This window comes from Bactrocera latifrons, unplaced genomic scaffold, assembly GCF_001853355.1.
Source record: "Bactrocera latifrons isolate USDA-ARS-PBARC rearing strain unplaced genomic scaffold, ASM185335v1 scaffold_149, whole genome shotgun sequence".
In the NCBI taxonomy this organism is placed as follows: Eukaryota; Metazoa; Arthropoda; class Insecta; order Diptera; family Tephritidae; genus Bactrocera; species Bactrocera latifrons.
The window spans coordinates 517,905-532,272 of NW_017534952.1; the positions used below are offsets into that span (position 1 = coordinate 517,905).

Consider the following 14,368-nt stretch of genomic DNA (forward strand, 5'->3'; position numbering starts at 1 on the left):
ACGCAGTGTCTTTTGATTTATGACCGAGTTGCATATATCAATTTAGGCAACGGTTCGAATCTACATCATTAAGTCACCAACCACCAAGTGAGATTGAGTAAATTACAGCATGCATTTGTTCCGTCTCATATAAACGATATATAACATCATATAATATTTATTGCATATTAAAAAAATATATAACCATAACTCAGCGTTTTCTAAAACATAATTTAAAGTTCTACAAGTATAAATAGAAATGCAGCCGATTTAATATAATTGCAAAGTTAATTGTTATAAGTATAGCATGCATATATTCACAGACGTTTTCGCAGCCGGAATAACTGCTGCCACTTTGGCTCCTGTTAACATGACTTTGTACAATAGAAGATACTATAAAACTAGTTATACCAGTTTTTCATTTAATTTATACTTTTGATAATCGACTACCTATGTCGTAAGCATGTCCTCATCATCATCAATCGGTGTGCGTTTCCATCGCTTAGTCAATGTCAAAACTATAGCAACAATAAAGAATATGGCTCCAATTGTTATTAAAACAATTCCGGTATAGAACCCATAATCTCCCAAATTCATAACAAGCTGAAATGGCAAATATGTCTACTTTAAGCGACGTACTTGGTGCAGATTCTTACCTTCGTTCGGCTGGCTAATTTCTCATCTAATACAGCTATTTGATTGAACCAAAACATGGGCATCAGAAATTTGGGTAGACCACGATAAATGCTAAAAACACATACATTTATACAATATACACATRCACTTAAAAACGCGTATATCACACAAACTTACTCGAAGTCATTATCAGGTTCGATCATCATGTTGATTTGTAGACGTCCATTTACTTGCAGCGGTATGCCAGTGGTTGGTTCTATTGCTAAGTTAAAACTGTGCTTATTCGAGTCCGGTTCTAACCCTGATATTGCGTCTAGATAGCTACGATCAGCCAAATGAAAGTGTGGAAAAGAGGCATAAATTGGTGCATTATTCCGGCATTTTTTACACTCCACAACGCCGGTTTTCGGGCATTCTTCGACGTTCGGGTCGCAAAAACATTTCTGATTTGGATAATTTTCACCAGAATCAAGCGTCTCCGTCGTTCCTACCCAATTATATGCTGTWATGCCGTATTTTTCTACAGTACCATTTGGCGCCAAGTTCAAGTAACGGCACGCATCAGTCGCAAAGATCGTGATTTCTTGCTTAGAACTTAAATGCGGTGGGAATAAATCGCCGGTGCTGCCATTAACGGTGCCACATGGTGCATCATAAAAGTCAGTCTCATTCTTCATATTCCAATGTGTCAAGCGACCCAAATTAGCCATATCATCGACACCAGTATGTATTGTGAATAGACCGTCATATTCGGCCGAACCATTGCGGTCAACTAACCAACCAAAGCGAGTGTATGGTATCTTTATTTTTGTTGTATTGAAAAGGTTTAAAAAATCGATAAGCCTATCCTTGTATCCTTCAAAGATCCACTCGCGCACTGTTTTTGTTGTGTACAGCTCGCCGCCCTCATGATTCAGCATGAAATTAACCGCTTTTTTGATCATTTTGTTTCTATGTCTCATCTGATCAGCAACAGTCTACAACAAAGAAACACAATTTACCTAGATCCRCGATGACCAATTGGCTTTCCTTCCACTTACCGCTGTAATCACATGAGCAGCTGTTACCATGTCATCCAAAGAACCACTAGATCGCTGCTCATCGAAAAACCAGGTTCGCTTTTGAAAGTATGACACTGTATTGTTTTCGAAAAACGTAATATTTTGCTTCAAGTGCTTCTCAAGAAAAACATATGGTCCCATTTCCACAAAATGCGGTTTGACATTCGGGTTTCTTATCTCGTCAGGATTACTCCAGTTAAACAGATGAAATTCCAAATAAATTGGAATGGGTGCTTCCACCCAATTATTATAGCCTTCTGTACCAGCTTTAATTACCAAATTCTGAAAGTATTTCAAAACATRAAATATATTAATTTGTGATGTTCTCTTATATCTTTTAAAACGCATACTAACTTTTTTCATAATATTATCTGCGATGCCGTTCCAAAATATAAGCAGAGCGATGCCGATAGCGGTGAAGAAAGTGCCAAAGCCAAAAACCCATCCTTTTCGCTGAGTGACGCTACAAGCTTCACAACACATTTTATTTTTTAATTTTTTCTTTAAACTATCCCAGACTTAAAAAAAATTTCTTCACAAGCAGTAGATTATTTTGGTTAAGCGAAGAGAAAAATTCAGAGTGCGTCCACTCAGCTCTGGCTCTTACTGGAAAAAAGTTATAGGACATTTTAATAAAGCTAAATTCTTTTTTTAAGACCATTATAGAACCCTTAATCAGAATTTTTACTACAGAATATTATGAAAACGGTGCGAGTTCTGTTGGTTTGTAATAAAATAAATCCGATAAAAAATTATCGCAATAATAACAAAAAGTTAACAGAGATAACAGAGCTAACTGTTGTTTAGTTACTTTGTAACAGAGCTAACTTTTTGATGTTATCGGCGCGTGAGGTTTTGATATTTTTTAAAATTAATAAAACTTCTAATTATGAAACAGTTATGAGATCAATGCAGCGGGGCAAAATTTGAGATTAACAATTTAATAAGATTTGTGGGTACTCTTCCATGCCAAAAGTGTGCCCAAAGGTCTCCTCAAATACTAAATGAATAAAAATGCATTCGCATACACAACATCATAAATCAATAGGTTAAGTGTGGTATATAAATATTGTGGCAAGTAAATTATGATTTTTGTCTTATCAACCGCAATTGGCAATTTAAGTAAAACTTTATAGCATATGTACATCCACATATGCAAGTGAATTGGCATATCAAAAGGAACAACCGAATCGAAAAATATGATTATCCCATGGATATAACAGTGTGCAAGTGAGGATAAGTGCTTGTTTAACGAGTGATCTCAATGGAGTTTCAATAATTTTATTATGGGTAAACGAAACACATTTTTTARTTGTGAAGCAACTAAAGAGCGATAAGCCATTTGAGAAGTTGCAAACAAAGCCATTACGATTGGCATTCCACACAAAATAAATAACAGAAAATATGAACTTTAATCGAATGTATTCACGCACACACACACACTCTCTAAGTTCATGCATTCTTACGTCCAATCACTAATTATCATTGTGTTCACAAATACACATATACGTAATGTGAATATACTCGTAGTTGTGTATTATAGTACATTGTGACGAAAAAGTACCCGGAAATTGCGAATAAAACGCAAATTGTTTAATATTCATCAATATTTATTTTACCGTCTTCAAAGTAATTCCCACCAGTACATTATACTGATGCCAACAATTTTTAGTCCTGGAAACACTTTTCATAAGCACTTTTTAGGATGGCCTTCAGCTCCTTCAACGAATTTTGTTTTATCTCTCGATCGACTGTAAACGGGTTCCATGGAGCGGCATTTTCAGTTTGAGGAATAGGAAAAACTAACTCAGTGCCAAGTCTGGTGAATGCGGTGATTGATCGGTGGATGAATACCATAGCGTTTTTAGACCAAGGAGACCTGTTTATGGTACTATTATTGAACCAAAAAGAACAGATTTATCGGAACGAGTCGAGCAAGAATGTGTTTCATACCCAAAATATTCATAAAAATCATTTGTACGAACTCGCCGGAGATGTCGAGYYCTCTTGCCATCTTTCTAACAATCGCCTGACGATTTTCACGCACTATATCCTTCACTTCTTTATTACTTTCATCAGTTGAAGAGATCGAAGGGTGTCCAGAATKAGGAATGTCTTCAACCATCTCTCGATCGTTTTTGAAGGCGTTTAAGCCCAGGTAGACTCTTTTTTGATAAAACTGAAGCTTTTTCAACATTCGCAATGATTCCGCACACGCAATTTAACAATCGCAACGCACTACTGAGGTGTACCGTACCGACTTAAGCAGCTGTTGTAAACAAACTGGTTGTCAGATCGCGCTCATATATAGTAATTAAAGACAGTCCTACCAACTTAGCAAAATACATTTATTTATTTACAACTTCTTGGTGCTTGTTTCCCTTAATGTATACTTTGGTAACTAATCTAGAGACGACATAGTGTAAATTGAACTGCAAAAATGTTAGATGGTCAACGGAGGACACAAAAGAAGTGGCGTCCGTCCGCTACGTCAGGCACAGAACAACCGCGCGTCTCTTATTTTCAAAAGAATTGGTTCATTTTACTAGATGGAAGCACCGAAAACATTTCGATACTAATCCATGTCAGAAAACTATTTTATAGCAACCACGCTTTAAAAATAAATATTTACTAAATCTTATATCTCAATAGAAAAACCGCACTGAATGAGAATCTTTTATACTATACTCTATAGAACGAGTTAGTTAATTTTTAAGTAGTTACCCGGTTGCACAGTCATCTATTTATATACATACTATATAAAGTGTAGGATTAGGAAAAGTTTTTCCCCAAGCGCGTTAGTTCAACGAAACAACAATGATTTAACTGAGAMATTACAAAGTCCAAATTTAATTGAAAGAAGAGTAAGAAAATCAAAACYTGTCGCCTTGGTGGTCAGAAGTAGACTATTATTTTATTAATCTTAAGCTAATATTAAATTTGCGATGGAGTCACACAAAAGGAGTGACAAAAACTCTCGCTGTTAAATATGTTGTTGCTAACATATGCAGACATGCATACGTGTGTATATACAAATGAGTTATGCATGTACAATTTATAATTATGTRAGAGTAACTAAATTTAAAAGAACTTAATAACTTATAGGATGTAACGTTAGGTGATCCAACAAGTTTGTGTAGTCTATTTTGGTATTTACCGATCTACCTAATGAATAAGTGTGTGTATATAGTAAATATACATATGTCGCAAAAATGTACAGTTAATTGGTGGATTGCAACAATACACATTCAAAGCAGATTAAATTGAAAACTAAACTACATTTAACCACTAATCTCTTTTATAAGTGCCTCCCTCGAATCCAATTACATTTAGCAGCTAATCAAAGGCCTGCTGATACGGCGTTATCGCTAATTCTAAATAACTTCAAACTGTATTCAACGAGAACGCATTGGTATGAACAATTGGTATGCTATTTTAGATAGAATTGAATTCGATATAATAAAACTGCAGATATTTTTTAAACTTTGAATGTCTTATTGGTGGAATTTAATTAATACGATGCAAGCATAAATATGTACATATGTACATATATTCTATGTGTTGTTATACCATGAACAGGGTATATTAAGTTTGTCACGAWGTTTGTAACCCCAAGAAGGAAGGGTCGGATATACTCTATAAAGTATATACACATATATATGTAAATGATCAGTATGTCGTTCTGAATCGATTTAGCCATGTCCGTCTGTCTGTATATATACGAACTAGTCCCTCAGTTTTTAAGATATCGTTTTGAAATTTTGCAAACGTCATTTTCTCTTCAAGAAGCTGCTCATTTGTCGGAACTGCCGATATCGGACCACTATATCATATAGCTGCCATAAAAACTGAACGATCGGAATCAAGTTCTTGTATGGAAAACTTGGCATGGATTACTACTTAAGGTAATATAATCTCCAAAAAAAAATTGTTCAAAACGGATTACTATAGCATATAGCTTCCATACAAACTGAACACATAGTTAGTAACATAAATGCACCTGTGAAGGGTATTTAGCTTCGGTGCAACCGAAGTTAACGTTTTTTCTTGTTTTCTTTTGATGCTAGTCATACACGTTTCAAGTATACAAGTATATATATTTATGTAGATACAAAGTTTAGTATCGGTTATTGTGCAAAACAAAATTAGTCAGATTGGACCATTATAGCAGCATATATAGTGAATGAATGAAAAAACGAAAATTCCTATATTAAAAGTATGGAAATATAAAAACAAAATAGCGACCCCTTAGAGTTAAGCTACCGCGCCTGGCTTGAGGGAGGATTTTTTGTTTGTCAATCACTAACATTTGAGGGGGTAAGAGTTGAAAAAAAATTAAAAAAAAAATTTGTTTGAAGCACCCTAATACTTACATTCATTGTTTTGTCGGTTTATATGAAGTGGGATATAAGATATACACATATGGTTAAAATGAAAGTACATTCCTTTAGGCTGCAGTCATGATGGAATTTTAAATGTTTGATGAAGTACACGAATGCAACTATGGGTTGATTTTATTAAATTCAATATGGCCGTACTTTTTACAGTGAAAAGGAAATACTGAACCCACTGTTTGTAATGGGCGTGGCAATTGATTGTTGATGTTCGTGTTTCTAAGTAAATTGTTAATTATTTTAAGATTTTCATCAAATCGGAGGATTTATTGTAATGGTTTGCCCCTCAGGTTGTATAGCTCCATGTTTAACACTCATTAAAAACTAAAAAAATTATTGATTGGTAGATAAAAGCATTGCAGGACGAAGGAAAAGTACAACGTCTTAAATCTCATAAAAGAGGGCCAAAGACTTAGGAATATCGCTAAAACCTTAGGCCGTTCATTGTATTTCGTGCAGAATGCCCTAAGTATATTAAAAGAATGCTGAAACTCGCCGTCGACCCAAAAATACATCAACAACAACGGACAACCGTATCGTCACTCTTGGTAAAAATTACCCATTGATATCTTCAAGGATAATATTAGCCGATATTGGTAGCATAATATCTTTCCTAATGGCCCTACGAAGGTTGCATCGAGCTAATTTACCTTTAATTGAAGATAAGATTACAATTCGCAAAAAATAATGCAAATTGGTCCGGGCTAAGTGGTGAGAAAAAGTGGGCGCAATATCTTGTTGAGCGACGAAAGAAAAATTAATTTGTTGCGAAATGATGCCTGACGGAATGTTAGTCRTCCGAAAGGCAAAGAATTGTATTCAAAGTCTACAAAAAACAGTGACGGATCCTAATCAAACCTCGATGTTGGTAAAAGATTGGTTCCAGGACAATGGTGGGTGTTCTTTTAAATGGCCAATTCAATCTCCCGACTAAATCAACAGTTTGGGAACCATCGTTCCAAAATAAGGATCCGTTAGAGAATTTTGTTGAAAAACCTGGTATGAGATTACAATTGATACGCGCCGAAACTTATCTCCAGTATGCCAAAACGAATCTAAAAAGGAATTGAAAATWTTGGCAGATATACTAGGTACTGATGAAAGAAGTAAATAAAAGTCAAATAGGAGACAGAAAACTCAAACTAATRCATATTTTCATTCACAGATACGTGATGTACTTATTATTTTGTCTAGCAATTTTCTTAGTCTTTTTATTACTTGCAAGAAATTTATGTTTCTATTTCAACTATTATCAAACATTAATATTAACAAATATCTTTATATTATTTAAGTCATATATGAAATGAAATATGATATTACTTCACTTTAAACATGAATAAAGGAAAATATATTATTCATTGAATGCTACCCTGGCGTATGTACTTATTATTTTGACCATATGTGTACATATGTATGTAGGTACATATGCATATTTATATAAATTTGTTATTCTTTTTTGAGGAATAACGGTATTATAAAATTTACAGTTTACTAACTGTATGTGCAGATATCATTGCATACTTTTGAATGTTGAGGAGGAGGTTCGATTTGACACTCCTCGGCCAGATATAAAAAAGTCTGTTCTGTCATTGTACCGTGATCCTTGTAGTAGTTTCAACTACAAATTTAATTATCGCTTTTTATATGGATGTATATATGCAAATGTATGTGGTATTAAAATTATTTAACAACGCCATACTTATAACGATTAGTCATGAAGGGAAAAAGCTAGAACATATACATACTAACACACATACCATTTATTACATTTTGAGGACAAATACATACATATATATATGAACCTAAATAACAACTGCTGTGAAATTCCAATACATAATACATTATTGACAAGAAAACTGCGATATAATTAACTCAAAAGAAATTATAAATAATTTTTAACATTACCAGCAGTTAAATATGACTAATAAGATGAACTTACGTACATTRCTCTAATCTAAAGCTATACTATATCAGAAGGTTTTTAAATAATGTCGACTCCACTGTATTTTCACTGTTTCTACATACACTTTACTTTATCATGGCTAAAAGAATATATTTGACCTCAAATAGTAACTTGGCCATTACCTGCAATACTCAGCTATTGTTGCAGCCTAGGTATTGCGGATAAGTTCACTCATACATACATGCATATGTCCCACAATATTTCAATTATAATATTATATATGYATATGGTACCTACATTATTAGGTAAACAATCAGGATTTGCAATTTGTTATCTATTAATTCTCATTGTTATATGTGATGACAACTGCTTCAACAATTCTTATTTTTATCCCATACTACACTTATTAAACAAATTATTGCTCGGTTCTCAATGATAGATCGTAGAATGAACACTAATATTTCTTAAACCTTCATAAATAAGCCCACTTCGCGGAAAACTAGCAAACACAATCTAAACGRCTAACAACAAAAATAAACCATTCACCATGGTGAAACTGATTCGTAAGCAATACGAAAAGGTCTCCACTAAAAGATTTTTAGTATATTCTCATATTGACAATTTATTTCTATTAAAAATAAATATGCTTAGGCGTATGCCGGTTTTAACTATAAGATAAGAATTAATTATATGTATATGTCTTGTCACGGTTAACGCAAATCTAGTTTTATTTTTTACTGATGTATTTGTTTATTGTTTTTGTAATCGATGAAGAATTTCAGCCAATATCGTGAATAGTATATTTTTGTCAATTATTTAATTTACRATATTAAATTCGATACTGGTAGCATCTCTACGTTTTTGACAGCAGAGCTGTAACCAATCAGCGCTAACCACGAACACGCACACTAAAGTATTGTTAGTGTATCAATATAATTCGCACATTTGCCAGCAAAGTTCGAAGATAAGAATTAAATCAAATCTTATAAATTATGAAAATAAGTAACTACATTAAATAAGTGAGTACGTGAAATTTTAACGATGAGAACTTTAGCCTTTATCTTGGTGGTGCAAATTGCATTGTGCCTGTTAAGTGTCGCCTTTGCGGGTCGAGATTTCTACAAAATTCTTAATGTAAAAAAGTCGGCCTCAACAAATGAAATTAAAAAAGCATACAGAAAACTTGCAAAAGAACTGCATCCAGACAAAAACAAGGATGATCCGTCCGCTTCTGAGAAATTTCAAGATTTGGGTGCGGCGTATGAAGTACTATCCGATCCGGACAAAAGAAAAACATATGATCGATGTGGCGAGGAATGTCTTAAAAAAGATGGAATGATGGATCATGGAGCAGATCCTTTCGCCAGTTTCTTTGGTGATTTTGGTTTTCACTTTGGTAACGGCGATCCACATGAACATCAAACAGCTCGCGGAGCCAATATTGTAATGAACTTATATGTGACTTTGGAAGAGTTGTATTCTGGCAACTTTGTAGAAATTGTTCGAAACAAGCCGGTGCTAAAACCGGCTACCGGTACACGTAAGTGTAACTGCCGTCAAGAAATGGTAACTCGTAATTTGGGTCCCGGCCGTTTCCAAATGATACAGCAAACGGTATGTGATGAATGTCCAAACGTTAAACTTGTCAATGAGGAGCGTACATTAGAAGTTGAAGTTGAAGCAGGTATGGTAGATGGGCAAGAAACACGTTTTGTTGCCGAAGGTGAGCCCCACTTGGATGGAGAGCCCGGTGATCTTATAATTAAAATTATGCAAACTCCGCATAAGAGTTTCCAAAGAAAAGGTGATGATTTGTACACAAACGTTACAATAAGTTTACAGGTAGGTTCGCAATTATATTGACACATACATTCAGATGATTTATAATAAATGTCTCTCTAATTAAGGATGCGCTTATTGGATTTACTATGAACATCACCCATTTAGATGGACATGCTGTGAGCATTACTCGAGAAAAAATAACGTGGCCAGGTGCACGGATTCGTAAGAAGGGTGAAGGTATGCCAAATTATGAAAATAATAATTTACAAGGCAATCTTTACATTACATTCGATGTGGAGTTTCCAAAAAAAGAGTTGACCGATGCCGAAAAAGAAGGTAGGTGTTTTAGAAATAAAATTTCCTCTAAATTAAAGGGCGTATAATAATAAAATTTTGTACGTCTGCCTAATATACATATGTATATACATAAATTCTTATTTCAGATCTTAAAAAAATACTTGATCAGGCGTCCATTAACAGGGTGTACAACGGGCTGTGAAATTAATTCACTGATAATTTTTAGTTATTTAAAGAATTTCTTATCTAAAATTTTTTTAGACAAGTGAACTAGTAATATTTAAATTGTAACATATATTTTGAACTTTAAAATTAAGTTATTTTTTAACGTCGGATTAAATAGATTCAATTGAAATAATGAAATTAAATTTTAAGTTATTACAAAATACCAAATGATGCTACATACATGCGACGAAATATAACATTTTTGTTTAAATGGTTGTTTTAGTAATTTAAACGGTAAGTAAAAGAAAATGCAATCTTTCATATATAAATTTTCTCAACATACTTGTACGTATGCTCCTAAATGTATGCTTTCGGTAGTAGTAAATAATATAACAAAATTTATCTGAAAAATTAATTTACAAGATAACTCGGTGTATACATATCTACGTATTAACGTCAACATTAAATGCAACACGGTTTCCGGGAGAAAAGAAACAAAGTCCAGGATAGGGGAGATTTTGTAATGTTAGCATCACTGTCGCCAACAAGGAATACCTATACACTTACAGGGTAAACGAAAAGGATAATCGAATTTCGAACAATCAGTATCATCTAGAACATGAAAGCAGGTCTTGTGGTGCAATCGCGTTGTGACTTAATGTAACCGAGGAAAATGTTAGACATATTTATTTAAGTGCGATTTTATTTTTAAAATGGTTCATTAGTGGAGTGAGTTATATTACATTTAAAAACTTTCCAAAATTACTTAAAATTGTTTTTTTGCAATATGTAGCTGAACGGTTTACCCATACCGTTAGTTGAAAAACTTCAACCATTTTATATTTTCTGCCAAATTTGTGAAGTAATTCTTATGAATGTCGCGTAAATATTTTAATATAGAGGTAAGTGATATACATACATATGTATATGAATCAATATATAGAGTATTTACATATATACATACGTAAATATGGAAAATTTAAATTATAGCATCTCAAACTGTGAGACAATAAAATAGACATACATATATTCACATTTTCCTCTACATTTTCACACTACAGTAATCCTTGTTATTAGTTTATTATTTTTAGCAGCGGCGCCCTCCACCATGCTATCGATTTTCTCTTGTTTTTCAACCGTCAGTGACCTAAAAATTACTGACAACCGGCTCAGCATTATCATTTGTACATATGTATATGTCAAAAACTGAGAAATATTAAAATTAAATTCAATCTTTCAGCTTAGTTATAGTTAGTTGTATTAAACTAGGGACTAATTGCTAATTCACACTTTTCTTGCAGATAACTTTAATTTATTTTTTACTGCTTATACCATGGCCTCAAACACAAATAATAAAGTTGCTTTGCTCCAAAGATAGCAGTCGCTTAGTACGCAAAATAGTGCGTTCGAAGTGGACACCCATATTGGATAAATATTCGGTGAGTACATTTGGTAAACAATATGAACACGTTTGCTGAAATTATCTACTTTTAGGCGAAATTACCATTAGAATGTCCGTTACATCCGCTACGTGATGTTTTTGCTCCATGCCAAGATGCCAAAAAACGAGACCGACCAACCCAGTGGACATGCCGCCTATGTGGTAAAAGCTTCTATCAAGAAAGATTTTTGGACTTACACTTTGAGACGCGTCACAAAAGTATAATTAATGAGGTTCGAAAACAGCTTGAGCCTTTATACATATGAACATTGTTGTTTACATAATTACATTCCTATAATTAGGCCGAGGATGCCGTCTGTTTGGCGGATTTTTGTGATATAATGCGATGCGAGGTGTTCCAAACAGAGGAGTCATCCAGCTTGACCACCAGCGACCAGCATGTCGTCACCGATATTGAAGTTTGGGGCGATTCTCTGGGTCAAAATTCGGCATTAGCTAAAGCGAATACGCCATATTTGAGTTTAATACCACTAAGGTAAAAAGAATAAATCGTTTTCAAAATTATGAGTTTGAAAGTTTTATTTTTAACTCGTAGGACTTCATCTATAGGCGGTACACGAGCGTCTAAAGTACAAAGCCGTCAATTATGTCAAGACAAAATTGGTCAGAATAAATTTAAGGACACGGGTAAGTTATAGTGCATACATATGTATATGTATGTAGATCCTACTGTCAATTGGTAACCCATCCGAAATCCCTATCAAACTTCCTGTCCAAAAAATATAGTCGAAAATATAATTATTGCTGAAAAGAGCAAGAAGACGACCACCATCATTGCCAATGAACCAATAAAAAATATGAAAATGGGACATGCTGACGGTGAACATTCAACAGGAAGTTCCACAACTGCGGATCACAACAAGGCTGCCAATACACAACCGCCACCACACCCTCGAAGTCAGAAAGCCAAAAAGAAAGGATCAAAGGTACAAGATCACAATGAGGCGGATGAGGGAAGTCCAAATCAACCTGACAATAGCAACTCGCCCAAAAACGAGAATGGAAACATACAGAAGACACGCCCCAGTTGCAGGGCCGAGGAACTTAGCAAACTGAAATTGCAATGCGAGCTTTTAGTTCGCAGTTGCATCTCTGGCCTTCTTTTGACTATGACGGATCAGATGTTTAAAGAAATGGAAGGTTGTCTAAATTATTTATTAATCTAGAGTGCATGATATAATATAATATAATATCTATTTCAGAGGAAATGAATAGAGCCGTTTGTTGGTATTTATCATGCGAACGCTATTGGGAGGACGGTCCGCTTGARTCTCGCACATTTCCCTGGGGGTTGACGTTAATACTCATCTTCGTTTTATCGACTGGAGTATGCTTTTGCTACTACATTATTTGGATATTATTTGAGTAAGTAATTAATGCGTCTGCTCAAATCACCGACGACAAGTGATGTAATTTTAAGTCAAGCAACACACTGTCTTTGAATGCTTTGTGATTAAGCAAAAGTTGTCTATTTCAGTTCCGAAGAGACGACAATCAATACAAATCAACACGATTACATGTACCAACGGTATCAGCAATCAGGCGCAATAAAACACCCGCACCAACAGCAGCAGCAGCAGAACCAGGCAATGACCTCTACCGGTATGTACAGTGGAATGCGTCAGAACGTGGCTCAGCCATACTATTACCAACAGTCGGTCCACGAATTATACCCCGAACCACTTCAATACGATTATCGCCACAGTCCAAGACGATACAGAACCGAGTCCCATACACAAAGCACTTCAACGGTGGCCGACATGGCTGGAACACCACACCATCGACATGCACCGACGCAGAGTCACGTTTACCAACAGGACATTTTAGACCGACGCGACTATACAAGTAGACCCATTGCCACAACAGCGGTCACAACTGTAGGTGGCAAGACGATGAACAGTTCCGGCGGTGCACCAAAGTCCGCGAGCACCGCAGGTCTGCAGACATCCGGTGTCACAGCGTTGGATAGCGAATCGAGCATGGGTGTGGCTGCTGGAGGAGGACGGCATTACAATACCCACCCACGGCCCCTAACCTCTCACCATCGGAATAGCGGCGCCTCTCAGCATTCACTACGCGCTTCATCATCTATTCAAGAATTTATGCAGAATGACATAGGCCAAAATGAGCATTACATCTATGTTACGTATCCGCCAGATCTAAAAAAACGTTATTTTGATAAATACGAATAAATACTGGAACGTATATGCCGCTGATCGCCATTATTTATTGGCTTCGGAGAGATCGGGCGCACTTGGCAGATGCATAATGGCAGTACAGTAATGAATTGAAATAAGATATAAATTAATACACTCACATACATAAACGCCATCGCATCGATATATATATATATATTATGTAAATGCTCGAAACTCTCTCGGGGCTTGAAAGCATACTCAAAGCATCGAAATGTCATAATTATTCATTAATGAAGTAAAGATTTCTAAATAAATTTCCAAAAACAAAACCAACAAATAAGAATTGTGTATGCATACTGACTACATGTAGAGAATGCGGCTTACATTTTGAGGTGTCATSATTTTATGACCAACCACGACCCAACTTCAACTTCCTAACCTCAGAGGAGAATCAAGAAACTCGTAGTTTGAATCAGTATCTTCCTAAAACCATCGATTAGAACCATTTCAGTTTTCGATTGTTGCGTTAGCAACATRTACATACATATTAT

General features: G+C 35.0%; 4 protein-coding genes across 10 annotated transcripts; 2 read left to right on the plus strand and 2 right to left on the minus strand.

Annotated features, from left to right (window-relative positions):
* Nucleotides 1–141: 141 nt before the first annotated feature.
* On the minus strand, nt 142–8,495 carry LOC108965807 (protein croquemort). Of its 4 annotated transcripts, none has more exons than XM_018928446.1 (6): nt 8,271–8,495; nt 2,031–2,282; nt 1,656–1,958; nt 793–1,592; nt 636–726; nt 142–582 (listed from the first exon to the last, which is right to left on the minus strand). In XM_018928446.1, the coding sequence occupies exons 2-6, from the start codon at nt 2,157–2,159 to the stop codon at nt 430–432; spliced, it is 1,476 nt and encodes a 491-aa protein (XP_018783991.1). In that variant the 5' UTR covers nt 2,160–2,282; nt 8,271–8,495; the 3' UTR covers nt 142–429. The 4 variants fall into 4 exon arrangements, with proteins under 4 accessions (XP_018783991.1, XP_018783995.1, XP_018783994.1 ...); XM_018928450.1 differs by lacking the exon at nt 8,271–8,495 and adding an exon at nt 8,014–8,110; XM_018928449.1 differs by lacking the exon at nt 8,271–8,495 and adding an exon at nt 4,433–4,582.
* On the minus strand, nt 2,290–3,896 carry LOC108965808. The gene is made up of 2 exons (XM_018928451.1): nt 3,630–3,896; nt 2,290–3,555 (listed from the first exon to the last, which is right to left on the minus strand). The coding sequence occupies exons 1-2, from the start codon at nt 3,871–3,873 to the stop codon at nt 3,479–3,481; spliced, it is 321 nt and encodes a 106-aa protein (XP_018783996.1). The 5' UTR covers nt 3,874–3,896; the 3' UTR covers nt 2,290–3,478.
* A 354-nt stretch (nt 8,496–8,849) lies between the features above and the next one.
* Nucleotides 8,850–10,474, plus strand: LOC108965812 (dnaJ homolog subfamily B member 11). The gene is made up of 3 exons (XM_018928463.1): nt 8,850–9,815; nt 9,881–10,091; nt 10,199–10,474. Exons 1-3 carry the CDS (start codon nt 9,015–9,017, stop codon nt 10,252–10,254), a joined length of 1,068 nt encoding a protein of 355 aa, XP_018784008.1. The 5' UTR covers nt 8,850–9,014; the 3' UTR covers nt 10,255–10,474.
* Nucleotides 10,475–10,671: 197 nt separating this feature from the next.
* LOC108965813 lies at nt 10,672–14,157 on the plus strand. 4 transcript variants are annotated; one of them, XM_018928465.1, is made up of 9 exons: nt 10,674–10,946; nt 11,011–11,119; nt 11,519–11,656; nt 11,712–11,891; nt 11,961–12,154; nt 12,215–12,306; nt 12,406–12,819; nt 12,882–13,044; nt 13,157–14,157. In XM_018928465.1, the coding sequence occupies exons 2-9, from the start codon at nt 11,093–11,095 to the stop codon at nt 13,869–13,871; spliced, it is 1,923 nt and encodes a 640-aa protein (XP_018784010.1). In that variant the 5' UTR covers nt 10,674–10,946; nt 11,011–11,092; the 3' UTR covers nt 13,872–14,157. The 4 variants fall into 4 exon arrangements, with proteins under 4 accessions (XP_018784012.1, XP_018784010.1, XP_018784009.1 ...); XM_018928467.1 differs by having other exon boundaries at nt 10,672–11,119; nt 13,144–13,618; XM_018928464.1 differs by having other exon boundaries at nt 10,674–11,119.
* Nucleotides 14,158–14,368: the final 211 nt, after the last annotated feature.

What these genes read in the sequence shown, in the direction of transcription:
- LOC108965812 (XM_018928463.1), top strand. Translation starts at nt 9,015, where the DNA reads ATGAGAACTTTAGCCTTTATCTTGGTGGTGCAAATTGCATTGTGCCTG. An exon ending in ACGTTACAATAAGTTTACAG is followed by an intron (nt 9,816 to 9,880) that starts GTAGGTTCGCAA and finishes TCTCTAATTAAG; the next exon opens with GATGCGCTTATTGGATTTAC. An exon ending in GACCGATGCCGAAAAAGAAG is followed by an intron (nt 10,092 to 10,198) that starts GTAGGTGTTTTA and finishes TTCTTATTTCAG; the next exon opens with ATCTTAAAAAAATACTTGAT.